This window comes from Corvus hawaiiensis, chromosome 5, assembly GCF_020740725.1.
Source record: "Corvus hawaiiensis isolate bCorHaw1 chromosome 5, bCorHaw1.pri.cur, whole genome shotgun sequence".
NCBI lineage: Eukaryota > Metazoa > Chordata > Aves > Passeriformes > Corvidae > Corvus > Corvus hawaiiensis.
In genome coordinates this window covers 26923848-26944517 of record NC_063217.1, presented here as the reverse complement: position 1 = coordinate 26944517, position 20670 = coordinate 26923848, and the positions used below count along the sequence as shown (strand labels likewise).

The 20670-nt window shown below is 45.2% G+C and overlaps 1 protein-coding gene across 5 annotated transcripts in view; it reads left to right on the top strand.

Annotated features, from left to right (window-relative positions):
• The first annotated feature begins 1802 nt into the window (after positions 1–1802).
• The window catches only part of CORIN (corin, serine peptidase), a 130795-nt gene continuing 111927 nt past the window's right edge, over positions 1803–20670 (top strand). For 2 of the 5 annotated variants that reach the window (XM_048303717.1, XM_048303716.1), the window contains exon 1: positions 1804–2273. In XM_048303717.1, coding sequence (XP_048159674.1) covers positions 2088–2273 — 186 coding nt within the window. In that variant the 5' untranslated portion in view covers positions 1804–2087. Of the gene's footprint in view, positions 2274–2606; positions 2803–20670 lie in introns of those variants that run through there. The other 3 variants (XM_048303720.1, XM_048303719.1, XM_048303718.1) reach the window with 3 other exon arrangements.

Here is a 20670-nt window from a genome sequence, read left to right as displayed (position 1 = left end):
TGTTCTAGAGAACTAGAAGAACCTGTAGTGATTTGTATTTCCTAGGAAGGGAAATGCAAGGTGAAAATTAGGGGAAAAGTCAAATGAAGTCAAATTACTTGTAAGATAATGAGATATGCTTCTTTCTACAAGTGGTTAGATGTTAATGAATTATTTGAACACTGCATTAAAATGTCTATATGCCATGGTACCAGAAAACAAGTCTGTGGTATGGATAGTGTATGAATATGAACTGTGATACATCAAACTCAGTTGTAAGGTAGGCTAAACAGCAGCTGTGTAGAAATAAGTCATAGTCTGAGGGAACTGTGGCTCTATTCGACCAAGTATTATTTAAGCTAGATAATGGTTGTGTATGCAGTGATTTCCATAAAATCACCAACAAACCAGAACTCAGGCTTTCTTTTTGTGCTGCTGAATCTTGTGAAACGCCAGTTTCAGTGGCTCTCCTATTGGAGGAAATTAGTATGAGATTAGGAGTCAAGATTGGCTTGGGTTTGAAATTCACAGTTCTACAGCTGAAGAGAAGCCATCCTCAGCCAAGGCCAAGCTGTTTTTGCAGTCTGAACCATGTACTGCACCTCTTGGATACAAGTTTTCATTTATTGTTATTAGAATTTTTGACAGGGCTACCTAATCTCTGCTATGAATCACAAATTATGGTTTGATTCCTGCATTACAGCACTAAATATTTGTTGTTTTACATTAGCAATATTTTGCATAAATGGTCTTGCTTCTCTCTTTTTCCATGCTTTTCCTATTTTTTGTGCAATTGTTTTAAAGTGACCACTATTTTCTGCCAGATATTGGAGGTTGGGTTTGGAGAGATGTTTGGTTGGTTGGGTAAAAAGTGCAGCCCTGAATTACCATGAGCAGGAGCCTCTTAAGTACATTGGTGCTCCAGAAGCACAGAGAACCCTGTCTGCACCATAAAGTTTGCCCACAAAGTAACAGAGCCTAAATCTGAAGTATGGAAATACAGACATCTGGAAAGGAAACTGGGGGGAAAAAGCTAAGAAATGTTAATCTTATTTATTATTTATATATAAGCATATATAATATAATTTGTTTATATTTACAAAAATAAACACTGTTATGAGGGGTATCACCCTCACTAATTATCAAGAGTGGTGACAGGGCTGGAAGCCGTATCCATGGAGAGGTGGTGGTTCACCTTTTCTTGGGTGTTTTCTGATTCACATTTTGAATGATAGCATTTCAGAAGTGCTAAATCATGCACAGTAAAAACTGGAAGCCTTTCTAGTTTATAAATGTCATCTCAGAACTCAGCTGCAGTGCCAGTGACATCTTTCTGTGATTCTTGGAAGGGTCCTGAACTGTTTCTATTCTGATAGGACCCACTTCTGCCCCTTTTGTACTCCTTATTTTGCCTTTGTCCTGTTGACTTTATCATTCTTGGATAGTGCTGGTGAGCTCCGTTGGGTGCACAGACGGGGGCTCCAGTCAGACTTGACATCTTTGAATGCAGATACAGGGCAAGGGGACAAATACATCAAATGCAGGTCTCATGGGGATGGAACATTCGCTCTGTCATTTGGAGCTTCAGGCGGCACTTGTCTCTTGGTCTGCGAATTTTGCTTCTACAGATAGGCAAAACCCCGGACATTTCTCCAGCTCCGGATCGTTGGGGCCGGTCAGGGCCGGGACCGGCGCGGGGACAAGGGGTAACGTGGTCGGGTCGCTGCTGTCCTCCCTCGCAGCGCTTCCTCGCAGGGGAGGGACGGGGCACGGCAGGCTTGGCGCCAGGGGGCTGGAACCGGAGCCTTCCTGCGGGGAAGGAGCTGGAGAAACCTGTCGTTGGCTCCGGGAGAGCTTCCTGCTGCCGGAGCTCCTTCCCGTCTGCTGCTGCGGTGCCAGCGCCGCTTTCAGCTCTCCTTGGAGCCTTAGAGGCTGGGCTGCGACAGGCCAGCCTGTGTGCTACAGAGGGAAGCGTTGCAGCCCCTGCAGGCGCGAAACTCTCCGTCCCTGGGCTGAAAGGGAAAGCCTTTGCCTGAACGTAAAATAAAGCTCATCCAGAAGCCAGGTGCGTCCTCTGGCACCCAGGGAAGTCCACCTGGGAATCGCAGATGAATGAAGGGACCCGGGAGTCTGGCCCGCGCTTGCCTACCTCCGCTCTGAACTCTGCGCCTCGACTCGGCGGGCCGAGAGCGCTTGTGGGTCCATACGCTGGGCTGGCTTCGGATCGCTTCAGCCCCAAGTGCGCGTCCGGGCGGCCCGGGAGCCAGGGCGCGGCGGAGCCCCGGCGAGCCAAGGTAAGGGGTGCGAGGGGCGAGCTCCGCGTGTTCTTGCCCCCTGAGTCTCTGACTCAGGCTTGTCTTGCCACCTGAAGCCCTTCGCGGCGTGACGAGGCGTCCCTCAACCGAGGGATAACGAGGGAAGGAGGGGGACCGCAAAGGCTGTGCCTACTTCATCCGCCCTCCCTGGGGGAGGCTTTAGGGCGAAATGAGCAAGTGGGCTGTCTCTCAGCTTGTCCCCAAGGGGTAGAGCCTTGTGTGCGAAAGGGGTGGGGATGTGGCTCTTTCTCGCGGAGGTTTATTATTATTGGGTGGAGGAGCGGGGAGGGGGAGTCTGCAGAGCAGACAAAATGCGGAGCCCTCCCCGCAAGTGTGTCTGTGCGGGAGGCGGGTGGACGCGGCTCGTCAGAGACCGAGGTAGAGAAGGGTGAGGGGGCGGCCAAAGTGGAGAGGGGTCAGCAGCAGCCAGAGCATGCTCTCCACGCAACAGTTCCCTGCCCTGCCTGCGGAGGAGGAGCGCTACCGGCAGGTTCTCTCCGCCAGCCGGGTAAGCCGAACCTCTGGGCGCTCTCCTCCGCGCCGGGAGCCGCCTGGGGACCGCGGGCCGGGGTATTGGGAGGGCGGCTGGCTCCGCCGCTCGGCGACCCCCGGGCTGCGGGCGGGGGCAGCGCGCTCAGGGGACACCCCCGGCCGCCGCCGGCCCGGCGGGCAGTTCCCGAGCGCGGCGCACAGCCTGCGCTGCCGCCGCGGGGCTGAGCGGCAGGTTGCTCGGGCAAGCGGAGAAGGGGCAACCCCCCTCCCCGAGCCCGCCGAGCTTTTGTAGTGAGAGCGGACCCGTGGCTCGCTGGCAGGGACGGGGCCATGTCTCCCGCAGGCGCGGCCTGGGGGGTGGCCGGGGACAAGTGACCGCCCGCGCCCAACCTGCCGTGATGGGGCTGTCCCGGAGCGCTCCAGTGTCTAAACTTGCGGGGACGCTCCAGGGACGGCTGCGTTCAAGGGGCGCGGGATGCAGGTGAGCCGCAGCCAACAAGCGCTCGTTGTTGGCGTCTCAGGGAGAGCCGAGCATAGCCCTGGCCCCGGTTATCTCACCAAGTCAGCGCGGAAGATCAGCGGGGCTGCTATGCCCGTTAAATGCCCTATCGCTGGAAGGAACGGGGAAGAGTTGGCCGAACCCGACGACAACAGGTCCGGCCAGGATTTGCAAGAACAAACTTTGGGCTTAACCTCTGGTAGGACTGTCATGGCAGCTCCATCGGCGGCCGGGCTCCCGGAGAGCCGATGCACCGTGAGCCTGGCGCGGTAGTTGCCCCCCGGCATCAGCTGGAGCTGGCTTTACCCTTGCGTCGGCGCACCTTGGGGTCGGGTGGAGGGACCCCCACCCCCTCCTACGGCTGTCCGGCGGGATGGTACCGCTGGCCGCCACCACCCACGGGAGGATGTTATCCCGTACAGGGTCACAGAGGGGGCAATTGATCCTTCCAGGCAGAGCCAGCACGCTTGTGTGGTTGCAAGTGTCCGAAGGGGATAGCGCGGGTGTGGGCAGTCTTCCAGCGTACACCTGGGAGGAGGGATGAGGGGGTCTGCCCTTATGGGAGAGGCTGCATAAGACGGGGCGAGAGGGAACTTGCAGAAGGTGGCTGCCTCGTTTGTGCGAACTTGCAGGGTCGGTCCCCCCAGCCTGCCCTTCCCTCCGGGAGCCGGGGAGCAGGTGTCTCCCCAGTGTCCCCGGTGCGGGTGGCGCCGTCAGGGGGGCAGGCGCGGCGGGGGCCGCAGCTGCACAGCGGGGCCGGTGTGGAGCCCACGGCGAGAGGGAGCGTCCGCAGGGAGGGACCGGCTGCCCTCTCCCTCTCCGCCGCCGGGAGGGACCGGCGGGGGCCGCGCAGGAGTGCTGAGCCTGATGCGTGGCGCTTGCGGAGAGGGCGACGGAGCTTCTCGCGCTGTCACACCGATCGTACGCGACCGAAACAGCACAGCTGCGGATTTCACAAGTTTATAAACATGGCAGTATACTTTAGTAATATCATTGCTCCACTTGATTTAAAATGCAGAATCCTTGGATGCATTTCATGGCAGGCGATTAATTAATTAACTTAAATTACTAACAGTCGGGTTGAGATGGTGAAACTCTGAAGTGAAATCAAATATCAAAAGCTTTTAATGCATTTACGGGATCTCTTGGGAAGTTTTGGCTTTCAGCAGTAAGAGTATGGTAGTGGATTTTTCCACATGGCTACATACACCCTTCCTGTGCTCCTAAAAGATGGGCCAGTCAGCAGGACTAAATTCTTTAGTTTGTTTTTGTAATGGATGCTCTAGTTGGAGACCTCTGTTATAAGCTTGGATACTGTGACACAGGGATGAATTAATGTGTCACTGAGATAATCCAAGCAACTAAAAGGTAGTAATAGAAGAAATTAGAGAACTGAATCCCTATAAAAGCTGGTGGCATCCCTAGAGGATCTTGGACATCAAGGTTCTGTAGAAAGATGGGGGCTTCTCCAGGTGAAAAAAGGAATCCTAAACAGTGTTCAAAGCTCTTTTAGAAATGAAATGTTCATGAATTTTCTCCCTCCTCCAAAGGCCATTTATGGAGTACCCCAACAGGCAGATGGGTCTTTCTGCCTGGGGACAAGGCCGGCCCTTCAAGTCCACATATAATCCTCACTCAGCATGCATTTTTAAGGAGGCCACCAGCACTCATTTTCCTGAGAAGGCTTTAATGGTGATGAGCCAGGCAGCACAGCATGCTTTCCCATATTAGAGGAGTTTGCTTGTGCTCTTAGTATCTCAGGACAAAATATTGTTTTTCCTGAGTCTTTTGGAGCTGGACCTATAAAATACTGAAGAAAACATTCACTTCCTTTCCACAAGTCTTAGCTGGCACTTGACTGTGTGTAGATAACTTGAGTGTCTGGTGAATTCAAAGTATTGTATGTAGATGGTTTGATATGTGTCATTATTGGAGGTGTTCTGTAAAATGTGTACAGGGCAATTTAATATATCTTTATTATTGTTTGGCTGTTAATTATGTATTAGATGACATCTGCAGATACAAGTGAAAGCCAGGACTGTTAACAGTGCCAGTAATTATTTTAAAATGTGGGTTTACTTGAATGTAGGAATTGCCCTTTTTTTCTTTTTTCTTTTCCTGCTAAGCTGATATACATGTTTAGGTCTTAGCACTCAGCTCCTTTGAGAAACATTACTGTCCTGCCATTACATTAAGTCCGTGTATTGCCAGACACACAATTTCTTGTCATTACTCACATAGCCAGACAAGGAGTGTGTGCAGAGGCTGAGGTGGATAAGCACCTAGACAGAAATCTCATTTGTCAGGAGAATGGTCCTTTCAAGAGAAGGTGGAACAGGCAAGGGAATGTTGGGATGGTTATATCTGGCAAAGAAATCCAGCGGCTCCTACTCAACTACTCTAACCAATGAATGCTGAACCACAAACAAATCCTTCGTACACAAGCAGGAAGACAGTGTGGCTAAGTGGCTGTTTGAGCTCTGTGAACTTTTGCCATGCTGAGGGCCAGCAGATTCAGGTCATCCCAGTCCAGGAGACACAACATAAGTGCTACTGGCACTTCCTTAAGAGGTGCTGTGGCTTTGACTCCACCTGGACCAGGAGGCCCTGAGTACCAGGTCATCTGCTTTCAGGCTGAACAGGTCATGCTGTTATACAGTTACATACAATGGCACTATTTCCTAGTGTGGTCAGGCTTTAAAAGATGGTGGCTATAGCTACATTTTGTGGGAAGAGTCTGAATCCTGTCAGCATGTCAGGTATCCTCAGCAAGTGCTTACAAGGCCAGATGAATGTCTTGTTTCTGAAAGCCGGCCAGGGTTTGGCAGGGGCGGATGTCAGGCCACTTGCAGCAGGGCAGTTTCAGACTTGTACATGCAGCTTAGGCCCTTCCAAATGAGCCTGCCAGACACCTCCTGATATTTAAATGCCTTCAGGATGAAGCAGCTAAGCAGCAGGACTTGAGGGGGGCAGTCTGACTACAGTTTGAAATACTGATGCTTGTAGTCTGTCCCAGTTTCTTTCCCTATCAAAAAGAAATGGACCTCATAAGTGGCAGGCTGGGTACATACAGTTCTTCTGTGCCAGGAGAGAAGCGTGGGTGATAACCCACTGTGAAGTGATGGATTGTCATGGCAGGACAAAGAAAGCTTAAATCCTCCTTGTAAAGGTCTTCACACTCAGAACAGTGACTGAAGGCAGTATCCAGATAGCTCCAGCCTGACTACTCTCATTGCCTCTGAATTTTTAATTCTCTTGGCCCTCCACAGTCAGTTGTCTTGTGAGTGTGTGCAGTTTCACCTAGAACTGTCCTGACCCTCAGTCTGGGTGCCAGGGCACAAGAGCCCCCCCCGCTCCCCCACTTGCTGGGACCTGTAACTGCGGGTGCCAGCACGTACGTGGGGTGCGCCCTCACTCCCCGAGGGGCCGCATGAGTTAAAGTGGAGGAAAAGAGGGAAGGAAGAGCACCTGGCCTTTGTCCCTTTGGCTCTCGTGGCAGCAACCCCCGTGTCCAGCGGGCTGGGGCTCCCCCACCACGGCCGCCTCGCCCGGCTGTGCTGAGGGCGAAGCGGGGGCTGCTCCTGGGTGCCTCTCCCAGCCCGCAGCCCCGCGGCAGAAGAATACGATGCCGATCGCATCCTTTCCCTCAGTCCCCCGCCCTCTATAAATAACTCTGGCTGAGCTGACCTGTCAGATTCCCCCAGCAGAGCGGATCCCCTGACCCGGGGCGCCTGCAGTGGAAAGTCTGAATGCAAAACATACCGTAGTAAAAATAGAGCGGCCGGGGAGCCCCGCCGGCAGGTCCCGGCGGCTCTCGGTGCCGCACCGGGCCCGGCTCTCGCTGTCCCCTGGGCGCTCCCGTCAGCACTGAGAGCTTCCCCCTGCTCCTAAATCTATGTACACTTTAATGCCCCCATGGTGAATGCTTTTCTTGCTGTCAGATGGAAGCATAATTCATTTTTGCTGTGGAACAGATAGTTCCCTTTCCAAGTAGCGTTTTTAATTTCGGCTTGTCTTTCTACCCAGCAAAGATGAAAGAAATACGAATAATGGTTTAATATCCTAAATGTAAAAATAATAATGAGATAACTGTCGAGCAAGAGCTTCTCATTTCAAAAAGAGGTGAGAATGTTGCTACCTCTGCAGTCGGAATTAGATTCCATCCTGTGCCTACCTTATGCAGACAACTGCTCCCCTGAAGGGATAGATGCTCCTTGGCTATGGTTTCAAGCCATTATAATTTAAAGCAAGGCTTGTAACTAAATTGTGCATATGTTACTTCTGGTTGTTTTACCTGCAAAATTTGAATATCTGGAGGTTGAAGCCAGCAATACACACCAGAATGTACTGTCTGATGCTGTTATACCTCATCCCTCTGGTGCATCTATGTCACAGTTCTTAGCCCTCAGTGCCTGCCGGAGCACAGCCGACTCTGGGGGTGGTGGTGGCGTGGCCTCAGCCCACAGTCAAGCACAACACGGCCACTTGCTCTCTCCCTACCCCGTCCTGCGGGATGGGGGGAGAAAATAGAAAGAATGAGAAAGCTCATGGGTAAAGATAAAGGCTAGGAGATCACTTCCTGATTACCATCATGGACAAAACAGACTCGAGTGGAGTAAATTAGTTTATTACTGATTAATACATATTGACTGATTCAGATATTGTGAGACAAAAACAAAAAAAGAAGCATTAAAACACTTCAGGGAAACACCTCTCGTTCTCACTTCCCAGACTTAGCTTCACTCCAGACTCCTCTCCCTCCCCCTTGTTTTCACCACAGGTGGCACTCAGTCCCTTCATTGAGGCAATGAACAGCGCAGGGAAGGACTGTGGTTCTCTGCTACTTCTTTGATCCTATTCATCCTCTGCTCCGGTGTGGATCCTCTGTGGGCTGCAGTCCTTTTGGGAGTATTTGCTCTGGTATGGAGCGCATACCTCTCTGACCTTGGTGTTGGCACTGCTGTTTCTCACTCTTTTTCTACTTCTCTGCCTGTGCAGTGTTTATGCCCTTTCTTAAATACTTTTTCACAGAGGCACCACCAGCTTGGCTGATGGGCTCAGCTGTGTCCTGTGGTGTGGATCTGTGTGGAGCTGGACATATCTGGCACACAACAGCTCCTGCTCTCTTCTCAAGGAGGCCAACCTTGCAGTCCTCCTGCTGCCAGCAGCTTGCCACTTATATGGATGTCCGTGTAATTGGGGCAGAAGTGGTGGCCAGAGTACTGACCAGGGCAGCAGTGCTGCCTCTGTGGTTCTCTGCTTCCCTGTCCCTCTTCCCCTATCCCTGAAGCATGAAGGAATGAAAAGAATCCAGCCATCCTTCAGTTCCTTTACATCATCTCTGTCATTAGAGTGGAACTTTTGCAGCATCTGCTTGTTTGGGTGCCACACAGTTTACAGTTCTCTGGTTTTGTTAGAGTTGTTTCCAGCATGCATAAGGTAGTTTTTTAGCATGTTGCCCCCTAGAAAGTGAATAGAGGCTGAAAATCAGATACTGACAGAGCTGCTTTTGAATGGTGAAATTTATGCTGTGATGGTTCAAGCCCTGCCCCTGGGGAACAGCTCCTGTAAGTCTGTGGGAAAAAAGACTCTCAAGTTGCATCACTGCAGGTGCTCCTGTAAGGTATTGCTCTGCCAGAATTCCAAGGCTAACCTTTTCTTGCAAAAGAAGTATTTTTTATATCCGACATTTAATTCATCTTCACCTAGTCCTTTAAGGGAGAAGGTAGAGTTTCCTTTTTTTAGGACTGCATGAGATTTCATCTACTCCAATTCACGTGTCGTAGTTCAGGGAGTTTCCAGTGTTCAGTGGATGGTGCTCTTGCTTTGGGACTGATTGGTGAGTGATTGTCAAAGACTGTCTTTTCCTTCTTCCCTTTCTAAAACCTGTAACACTCAGTTCTGCCATATACAGAACCCGGTGTTTTAAAAACTAGTGTGGTAGAATCTTTCACAACTGATTTGTTTGATGCCAGAGAGAGATTTGACTTAGCGGTGATGTAACAGCAGTAGTAACTGCCCAGAGCAATTCCTATTACTGTTCATCACCTCAAAGAACTCCTAGTTTCAAAATAGCCTATACTGTCACTCCAATGTTATTGAAAGTTACTTGATAACATCACAGACTCAGGAAGCATTTCCTGAGGAAAGAGACTCTCATTTCCCCCCATTTTCTGCCTCTGAGTGAAGCAGTGAGAAATCGCTTATATGCTCCCTGCATTGTTCATCTCATTAGATTTCAGAAAGCAGTCAGGTCATTCTCTTGGAAACAAAACCACTAGTAGATAGCATTGAGGAGTTTTCCATCCCACAGATCTCAGTCCTGCAGCTTTGCATTCATGTAATAGTACAGCATATAGCTGTAATACGCAATTATGTCTTCTCCAGACTTCCATGGGACAGTGGAGCAACGTGGAGATGTCTTCCATTGCTGTTGCTTTTGCTGTCAATTTTTTTGCTGGGTGGATTATTTTGCCTGTGCTAAAATTGTCCCGAAACCAGTGTCACCTGGAGATTAGAGAAGCAGCACATGCTACAGTTCTCAGGCTTTTCCCAACCTCCTGCATTTTCACATCTCCACGAAGAAACAGACAGCTGAGCCCACCTTGCCTTAACAACCTGTGCATTTTTGCCACGACACAGTATTGAGGGACAGATGTTGCTGAGAGATACTTTATTGTTTGAAAGATGCTAGTTCTGTGCATCTGCAAATACTATCTAAATGGATAATATATCTGAAAGAATATTAGGAACTGTAGAGTAAGTAGTTATCTTTCTTCTTCTCTTTTTTTTTTCTCACATTGCTTTTTGATATATAGCATCTATGTAACAAAGAAATTAGTAGTAAATGCCTTTTCTAAAGCTTCGTTTTGTCCCTGCTCAGCCATTTTAAGGGTGTTAGTTTAAATAATTTGTAGTGCATGTAGACAAGTCTGGAAAGGAAGTCTGAAATGAAGATTGAATGTGTTTAAAAGTTGTTAACAAATCTTTTTCCCTATAAAGTAAGATATATGGAATAGCATTGATGGTAGTCTGGATGGTTTGAGAATCCAGATGGTTTCCACTTGCTTTTTCCTTATCATAGATAGGATTATTCTATTACTCTTGAAGTTGTACAAAGAAAATATGAATGGAAGGAAACCTGACATCTGCTCTAGGGATGGCAAATTGAATATTCCTAGCCATAAACACAGTAGGGTTTTTCTTATTTAGCAAAATAATGCACCAGATTGTTATTGTTTCAGTGACTTAGATGGATGTTTTTATCCCATAAATCTTTATGTGATCCATAAAACTTCAATATCATATCAAAGTCAAATATATACACCAATGTAAGTGCATTGTTAACCCACTTAATCTTGAGTTTTCTGTATCAGCTCATTTTTTTGCAAGTTCAGCATTATTGAATAGGTTTAATCTCTAGTCATCTCTCCAGTTATTTCTGTCAAAATGTCCTGGTAGTTTCAAAAAATATCCTTCTCTTTCTTTATTTTCTTTTACTGAAACAAAATGTTCAAAGAGTACGTGTTTCTGAACAAAGAGGTATCCTACTGAAAAATGAATGAGTCACCTCTAAATTTTTTAGGTAGTCGGCTATCGACCTTTGAGACATTGTATAAGTCCATTTGCATCTTTGGGAGGAGGTCAAATAAAAATCCAGCTACGCTGAACAGATAAGGCTTTGCTTTGACACTAAATCATGTCCTTTCCTTTGATTAATATTGCTGTTGGCCTTATCTTTGGTCCAAGGGTTAGTATCTTTTTATTCACAATTCAGAAAAAAGTCAGTAAAGTTAACATTATACATTCAGATCCTAAATTTTAATTTCTTCTAGGCAGATGTTTATAGTTTAAAAAGAATTATGCATTTTAGGGAAAAATTAATAAGAAATGCATGAAGCATAAAGAGACAAATGCTTCTAAGAAGATTCCTGCAATTTTTTATCTTGCGTTCTATTTTACCGTCCAGTTAATGTAATTGAAAGCTTCTGATTTTAAATGGGTTAAGCAATTGTATAATCTGCAATATGCATGGCACAGACATGATATACTGGTCACCTCCAAGTTCAGAGGGTTAAGCCTACTGATGAGGCATTAACAGGAAGAAAACGTATGTCCAGTTATGAACTCTAACTGCCTTGTGTGGGATAGGGCTTCTGATGGGATTTCTACTCAGGGGACTGATACACTGAATGGGAGCCGAAGGATAGGCAGGATTTCTTTTTGCCCTTTGTAGTTTTCCAGGCTTGAAAGATTCTTTTAAGAGGAGGTTTTCCTCTAAAACTATCCCTCCACCACCTCAAAATGTTTTTGTTTTTTTTCCAAATCTTTTTATTGTCAGAAGGTAGGCCACTAAGAATGTTTTATGGTTTTTTTAATGGTTTCCAATTTTTCTTTCTGGTGCTAATGGCTCTCTGCAGTCATCTGCTCATTGAATTCCCAGCAAGGCAGGAACCTGAAGAGGGTGCTGTGTTACTCCCTGCCTGCTGGGTTGTGATTCTCCACAATGTGTAGCCAGAGGCTTGCCATCACTGTGCAGTGTGCTTAGCTCAATGCAATGAACATCTGGGTAGTCAGGAAAGCATTAGAATAGTCTCTCCGTGTGCTCAGAAAAACAGCGTGGCACTGTGGAAACTTTCATGATTAATTTTTGCAAGCCATAGCAATTTAAAGAAAACTAATAACCCCTAGAGCATGAATTCTGCATTAGTTAAACAGTAATTTCCCCAAAATAATCTCCCCCTGCTTGCTGAAGTGGGCTGAATGGATGTTCGTGTTCTGGCATTGAGAAATATCGGATAATGCTAACCAGAGTCTAATCGTTAAAATTAATGCCTTTCATACACACTTCAGTTTTTAAAAAATATTTGCTATCTTCCATATGTTTACTGAACCTTGCTCATCTTACGAGGCATGGCAACACCACACATCTTTGCCACCAGCTGTGAGTAATAAAGAAGAGAGAGCTTGGAATTGTAGTAAGTTTGCCATCAGCTGTACTATTTGCTAATCTGAACATTCTTGAAAATTCAGCAAAGTTCCATCGTAAATGTGGGAAGTATCCCCATAGTAGTTGCAAGTTTACATCAGTGAAATTCTAAATAATTGTAAATATGTACAATATGTAAATAAATACATAAACAATTAACATTTATGCCAAAGTGGAATCATTATTCAGCACCACTTCTCTTTAAAAATTAAGGAATTGCAACATATTGGTATTTAAGAGTGATACTGCTGTTCTCTAGTAATGATAAATATCCTTTTTTCCCTGTCTTCTAATTCAAATTTGGAAGACTGATAGGTATTGATTGTATATGTTGGCTAATGGTGTGTCTAATTCTTATCTATAATGAGATGGAGAACAGTTATTGGTATCACACATGGAATCCAAGAAAATCCTTTCTTTTACGCTTCCATCTTTTGTGTGAGATGTTAAGGATCTGTAACAGAGAATCAAGATCAATAGTTTGCTTGTCATTAACTTTCTGATTTCTAAATAAAATATTTTCAGGGAGACAAATTATTAAATTATTTGTTTCTATTTATTTTGATAACAAATAGATGTTTTTCAAGGTGCCTTTATAATCCACTACATTGCCAGAATAGAACGGTGGATTCTTTCCCTAAAGAACTAGATGAAATGAGAATAAACTCAGTACTCCAAATTGCCTGGCTGCAGTGCCTATGTCTGAATGGCCAACTTGTTTCTACCTCCCTCAAAGCCTTCAGAAAGGGAAGAATGAATTATGAAAGAGAAGTTGCACCAGAAGCAGGCTCTCTCAATTGCGCATCCACTGTAAAGACAATAACTTGGGTGCTGGCAACACCAGCAGCAGCACAGCATTCATCTGTCATCCCAGATAAAAGCAGATTTGGAAGTGTGTATTGGTGGCCCTGATAGCTGCTTGTACCTCAGCTAGAAATGCAGAGTGAGGGTGGCTTGTGCAGGAGGTATCTGCGGTCCCACTGGACAGCACAGCAGGCACACGCCAAAGGAGGTCCGGCTTGGCAGGTGGCAGCGAAGGGTCTCCCACACGCAGGTAAGTGGAACACCGTAGGTGTGCGTCTGGACTTGGTCTCAGCAAACTTTCCACTGGCTTGCTCAAACCGAAGCTGGAGCTGCGTAAGAACAGTGTTGTCACTGAATGTGGTGAGAGACATACCTGAATGTCACCTTGTCCCTTCTGAGCTTCTCCTGCATATCTGCTCGATTTCTCAGTTCCAAAATTGTTTCAGTGGCTCACAAAACTGCTGAGATTGTCCGGAGTCTAGAACCCCAAATTTGTGCCACAGAAATGAAGGAAAGAGTATCACACAAATATTTGTTAAGTCTTGGTGACTTGAATTGGTGACTGACTTCTGGTGATGCCCAATTTGGATTTTTGCAACACTGTTTCTCAAAGTGGATTAAAAACAGCTTGAAAAGTCTCAACAGAAGTGGACAGTGGGTCTCTGTGGTAGTCTGAAAAGCAAAAAATCACCTTATTTTATACCTTACATCTTCTTCAACACAGATGAAACATCACTGACACAGTTACACTGTAGTTATTTTAAGTGAAATGTACATCAGGAAGATTAAATGTGTTTCAGGTTTATGCTTCAATCAAAAGTGTCCAGCACCAACCAAATACTTATTTTGGAAAGATATCACCAGCTTTATATGACATCTCCCTTACTGGGTTACTGTGTATTTCAGATTGATTAATTTCATGGCAGGGAAAGGAGATCTGATGATCAAAATGAGCTTCTAACGAATTATGTCAGCAATTTGTAATTTTTCTGAGGATGTGGAATTCCTTGGGAGAAGTTACAAGATTACAGTGAACTTGAACTACCAGGAAAATAGTGCATTTAATTGGAAAATAACAATTATATGATAATAACATGCTTTTCATGTTTGCCGATTTGCTGTGTGAAAAGGGTTGTTTGATTTTTTTCCTGCCTTGCTGTATGAAAAGGTGTTTGGGGTTTTTTTGCTGCTTTGCTGCATGAGAAGTCTTTTTCCTCTAAATGGCACTATTTCCATTTAGAATAACTCTGACACTTCTGTTCTCGTATTTGTGTACACCAGAATTTGGGTACTGCTTGTATTTGCGGACAAAAGCTACTTAGTATCCAGTTTCTTATGCCACCTTAACATTCTTTCTTCAGGGTCCATTTCAGTTTGGGTCTCTTAATTCCTCTAACACTGAAAATGAAACATTTTGCAACTTTTTGCCCGTTTGTGTTTTTTAGCATGTGACTTTGTACCTTTGGAGGATTTATCTTATACTTTCTACGTGTTACAATGACTATTAAAGTATGGTGTAATATTTTTTTGACAAAAAAGTAGTCAAATGGAGGCGCATTGCTGACTCCTAATATTCACGTAAACAGGACAGAACTGATGAAAAATGTAGACCATTTTCAGCTTCTGTTACTCATTTCCAGGCATTTGAATATTATGAGTTGATTTGAAAAGGCTGTAAGAATGAGTATGGTTAAATTTATATTTATATGGTGTTTTGTGCTTAAACATTGACACTTCACATGTTCAGTTTTTGCTCTGTAGCCATAACAAGTGGGAACCATCTTCCTTTAATGGCAAAGGGAAAGCTATAATGGCTGGTATGATCATGTCAGTCCAGTATCTAGAGATTTAAGACCAGCATCATAAGAGCGGATGAAATCACAGGAGCTGACAACTGAGCGCTGCTTCAGCATTTGAAGAGGAACAATATCAAGGATATGGGAAGAACTACAGATGGTTTTTGTAATCTTACATGTTTATAGCTTGGCTGGATAGCAGATTCCTCAATGGCATTATGAGGACTTCTACAAGGTCACCTGTTTACTCCTCGCTAATGACATTCTTTCTGCATTTCATAGTAGTACTTCTTTCCACTTCTTTCCAGGAAAAATACTACATAATGCTTTGGTGTATGGCTTGCTCAAGATATATTAATGCTTCTGATCTAAGAGGTGTCTTCTACATTTCTGTGTAGAGACCCATCATGCACAGAAGATACTGACAGTAGGCAATTAGCCCTAATGATACCTCTTTATCGGGAGAACATCTGTTAGTTCTGTGGTGACAACAACAGGAGATATTTTTGTCGAGTGCTTGTACCATGATTCAGGCTGTTTTATGGACTAAGAACTTAGACACTTTTAATACCTAAAAGGAAAATTGCATGCTACCATAGGCTTTTCACCCATAAATCTTAATGTAATCTGTCATTTCTCTGCTTTAATATGACAGGCATGTTATTGAAATGACAGCCATGAGATCAGATTCTTTCCACGTCTTCCAGAAAATAAGCTGTGAATTTTGGTCCAATGAATTTTTAGTCTTTTTGTAGTCAGATGGGACTACACACTTTTTTCCATCTTACTTTTTTCTGCCTCTGTGGTTCCAGAAAATAAACTGAGCAGTCTGATCCAGCAGTCCTAGATAAGCCTAGAATTTTTCAAAAACCTGTACTGAAATTAGTGCAGAATTTCTTTTTAGTCTATTTCCTTTATCGCAGTCATTACTGAAAGAATGCCACTCAGACAAGCAGTGGTTAATGTAATTTCATTGGGGAAAGAAGTTTGTAGCTGTCAGAAGAAATTATCTGATGTTTTTAGGCATCCTCTCTTCTGACTATATTCTTGTTAAATACAAAACATGTTTGTATTAAAAGCAAGTGACTTCTTGCCTTAAAAACCAAACACCCATATTTTCTAACTGTAGTGCACATAGTATTGAATTCAGAAAAATATTCCTTAAATTGAGTTTTCTAACAAGAGTGATAGGAAGAGAACTTTCACCAGTGTTCTTCAAGTATTGAGAATATGCTTTGGTCCAGTGCTATAGATTTTTGACTAAATCAATTTTATGCAGAAATCTTTAGCATTCAGGGTTGATTTCTTTCAGTGGGCCCTCAAGGATTCTGCTTTTAAATCTTCTTGTCCTTCCCTTGTAAAGGGAGATAAAGACGTATCTACCAGGTACCTCAGTCTTACAGTCTTAGAGAATGAGTCAGAGAAACTATTAACTACACAGATAGTTGAGGGAGACTGGTTTCTTATCTCGGCCACTAACCTAAAAGCTTGAAGTGAGCCAAGGAGTAAGTATTTTTCACCCCTGTTTCCTTCCATAGGCCCTTTTTTATCTCCAGGTTCCATTATTTATGTCTTTAGTCTATTTTTTGTGCCTCTATTCCATTATTTATTAGAACTGAGAGAACAGAGCATGTCTGATGTTTATGCAGATACCATTGTCATACTAGAGCACTTTAAGCTGGTGCATGTATTCTTTGTGTATTGCAACATTTGGTGGCAAGAGGAAAAGAAACACTATCAGGGAATACATAAACAGTAGATGTAATACATTCATGTTTATCTATAGGACACTTTATTAAATTCTCATTGTTGATATAGGAACCAGTAGCCCTGTCTCTAGTTTTAGTTCATATTCATCACAGAAATTGACAGAAAAAAACTCATGTAGATGTTCAAGTGATGGAAAATGGTAGAATTGGAAAACTGGAAAAATTAAGCTTATGCTTGCATGGTCACTGATGATGATTTAAACAGGTGTAGTGCTCTTCATGAGGTCTTTTCCTGTAGAAAGGAAAAATACAACATGCTGTTTAGTTGCCTATAAATATTTACTTTGAACAAGCAAATCATGGTGCTTAGAGAAGCATGTCTTTAACAAAATAACATTATTTTCTGGAGCAGCCACTGAAAGCAAATTTGGATACAACAGCCCATTTTAAAATCTGTGTCAGCAAGTTGTCAATGCAAAGGTTGAGATTTATTGTTTTCAGGAACGGAGAAGAAAGAAAATGTTTGATGTTCTCATTTAGTATTGAGTATTTATGTAAAGTGAGTAGTATTCACAATGCCAGTAGACTTTAGAAAACATTTCTCACAGAAACAGAGGATCACCAGAAGCTCACTGCTTTAATTGGCACACATTTAATGTTTCTGCTAGGTTAACTCTAAGGCATATGTACAACAGTGGTGGTAACTGCTCTCAGTTAAACACTTGTGCTTGAGATTATTAAGAACTCATGTACCTCCAGAATATTCAATGTCACTCCCTCCTCACAAAAAGAACCAAAAAGTGATGATGAATACTATTTCTGAATGTTTTTTCAATTATTTGAGAATAAAATTTTCTTGGTAAGTTTTTACTCCTAAGACAAACTCTCTGTGGAGTCATGGGTCAGAATTTACTTTGTATTACACTGGGTAGAGTTGGACACTTCTTCTTGGGACTTGCAAGAAGTGCATCTTGGTTGGGAGTAATTTCTTTAGGAAAATGAGCTGTATCTAAAGTTTGTTTGTCTTGAAGAAACTAAGAATCAGCTCCCAAGTGCCCTGATCACTGGGCTGTGTAGTGATGGTCCTGCTCCTTACTGTCTGGCCCAGAAGAACTCAGTTCTTTTTAACAGAATATCGTTATTTCAAGGGATGGCTTGCTCTGATCCAAGAGGAGTCTGTGCTCATGTGGTTGTGGAAGTCTACTGAGTTGTAGATCTAATTTTTAACCTCTTCAGGCCAAAGAGGGTATTGAACTCAATTACCCTGTTTCCTGTGGGAGTGCTTCATCTACTGCACCGTTGTCTGTGCTTTCAGAAGTAGTTATGGCAGTGTTTTGGGAGATCTGTGTTCATAGCAGAGTTGTGTCATTCCTCCGTTACCTGTGCTCAGAACTCACAAGGGGGCCTAACACAGGCTGTGCAAACCAAGGTTGTGGAGTTCAGGGAAGCCTGCTATGAGTACAGCAGCTAAAGCTGGTGTATTCCAGCATTACCACAGGCAAAATGTCAGGCAGACACTGAAGACTTTAATATGAAAATGTAGACAACTGTGGACTGCAGGAAGTCAAACAGGTATTGTCTAAATGTCACATGCATTAAGGTTCCTAATATTCACCTAAATCCTTAACTTTGTCTGTGCCTGAATGTTTTAGATGTCACTTGTGGATAAGGACAGTAATTAAGCTATTGTGAAATCTTGGTTTGAAACATTTACAACTTCTGAATAAGCTGTTGATTAAGAAAAACTTCTGACAATTAATTAACTCTCTCCAATATTATTTATATTTCCCTTGTTCAAAATGAGGATAAGATTACAGACCTTGTCATCTCACTCAGGCTGTTTCAACAGACAGAGCTACCAATCTTTATTCTCATCCTGAGCTGCTGTTTTGGATTTTCAGATAAATCCAACATCTTTAAGTTTACCATCCTGCTTGCTAGATAAACCTGGTAGTAGGACTGTGTTGAGACTGAATCACTGGAATAGGAGGAAGATTATCAAGTGAGATACTGCTAGCAGCTCACTCTATACCAGTACCATATGCATTTTCAGTATTAATGTCTTTACTTTGAACAGTGAAGTAGGAAAAGAAGTTGAACGGGACACTGCACAGGATGAGTCTCAAAGCGGTCAGATGACATGATGCTTAGCAGTGTCAGAAGAGATACATACAACTTCACAAATGCACTTTCTTCATTTCTGCTGTCTGTAGAGGGTCTGCAGTGTCCAGTAACCAGGTGTATCAGGAATAGTTGATAATTCTATTATCAGCTAGGAAAATTTCCTTCCACATAGTCTTTGTGCCATGCTGGAGCAAGAAACATTGCAGAATGATGGAAAATTATTCTGCAAATCCTATTTATGCCTACAGGCTTCTCATTCAAGGCAGTAAACGGGCAGTGAGGTTTTGGGATGGTATAAATCCAGTCTCTTTGCAGCAATTCCTTAAGAAATAGTTGTTACAGTCTGGTTTAGACCCAGAAAAGCAAAGCAAGCTAAGTCTCTGAGCACAAACCAGAAAGAACTTAGAAGGTTCAAAATATTCCCAGAAACAAGATTAAAACCAAAAGAGGTTATATGTTGTTGCCAAAAAATTGCTGTATTTTATTTAATAGGAGAGAGGCAAAGAGAAGAGAAGAGAAAAGAAAGAGAGAAAGAAATGGAAAAAAGAAGTGTGTGGGGGGTGGGGGGACAGGGAGAGGTGACAGGGGTTAGGTGGAAGCACATCACCCATCCAAGGGTCCCAACAACATCTCGTTGCTCCCCTCCATCTGCTCTGCTGGTGGTGAGGGTCCCCCGTCGCCGCCGTGGCCACGCTGCCACACCCCGCTGCCACACCCCGCTGCCACACCCCGCTGCCACACCTCACCGCCACACCACGGTGCCACACCCCGCTGCCACACCCCGCTGCCACACCACGGTGCCACACCCCACCGCCACACCCCGCTGCCACACCCCGCTGCCACACCACGGTGCCACACCCCGCTGCCACACCCCGCTGCCACACCCCACCGCCACACCACGGTGCCACACCCCGCTGCCACACCCCGCTGCCACACCCCGCTGCCACACCACGGTGCCACACCCCACCGCCACACCCCGCTGCCACACCCCGCCGCCACACCCCGCCGCCACACCCCGCCGCCACACCCCGCCGCCACACCCCACTGCCACACCCCGCTGCCACACCACGGTGCCACACCACGGTGCCACACCACGCTGCCACACCCCGCCGCCACACCACGCTGCCACACCCCGCTGCCACACGCCCAAAAGTGCAGAATCCCGTGGATTAATACATGCTGTGGGCCAGGTGGAAATGCCCATGCGTCTTTCTTGCAGGGGCCAGCTTGACACTGTCCCTTGCAACACTGAGGGTCTTTTGCATCATCTCTGGTGCTCTGGTGCAGCATCTGGGGACCCCTTTGAGCCCCTTCTGCTGTGGATAAGCTTCCCTCCTCCCCAGTGAGGACCCCTCAGCTGGGCTCCTCTGCACAGTGGAGGATGGGCAGTCACTACCCCTCTGACCAGAGTCTTTTCCCAGAAACCCAAAGCCTCTCCTCCCTCCACCCTTTGGTGCAGGGGGTCTGTTCGAGCCTGGCAGCTGATAGCCCTGGGGCTGTGGTCTCCACCTTGGAGGTGTTAAGCCTGTGCTCAGTGAATGTCCCCAGCCCTGAGTTGTTACTTTATCTTATCTTCATCAGCGAACGGTGTCAGGCCTCAGGGCCCCATTCAGGGTGTGGTAGTCTTCTCTGCAGCTTTTGTAATACAGTTTTAAAAGTCTTTTAAGAAAATGTTTAAGTCATAAAATATAATATTTCAGTCTCTGACAATAGTTCAGCTTCTGTTTGTGCCAGTCAGTCTGATGATCCGCTCTTTACAGAAAGGCATGTTCAGCAGAGCCAGCCAGAGGGATAAGCCACAGAGACTGGCATTTACAAGACTAATATTATTTATGTTGTAGACTTCAGTCTCTCGAGGTTCTTTGGGGAGAGGCTGTCAGGGTAATGGATGCATTTACTCCTGTGTTCTGACACAACCAACTTTGACATGATTGATCTTCCTGACAAAGAGGATAAACTATTA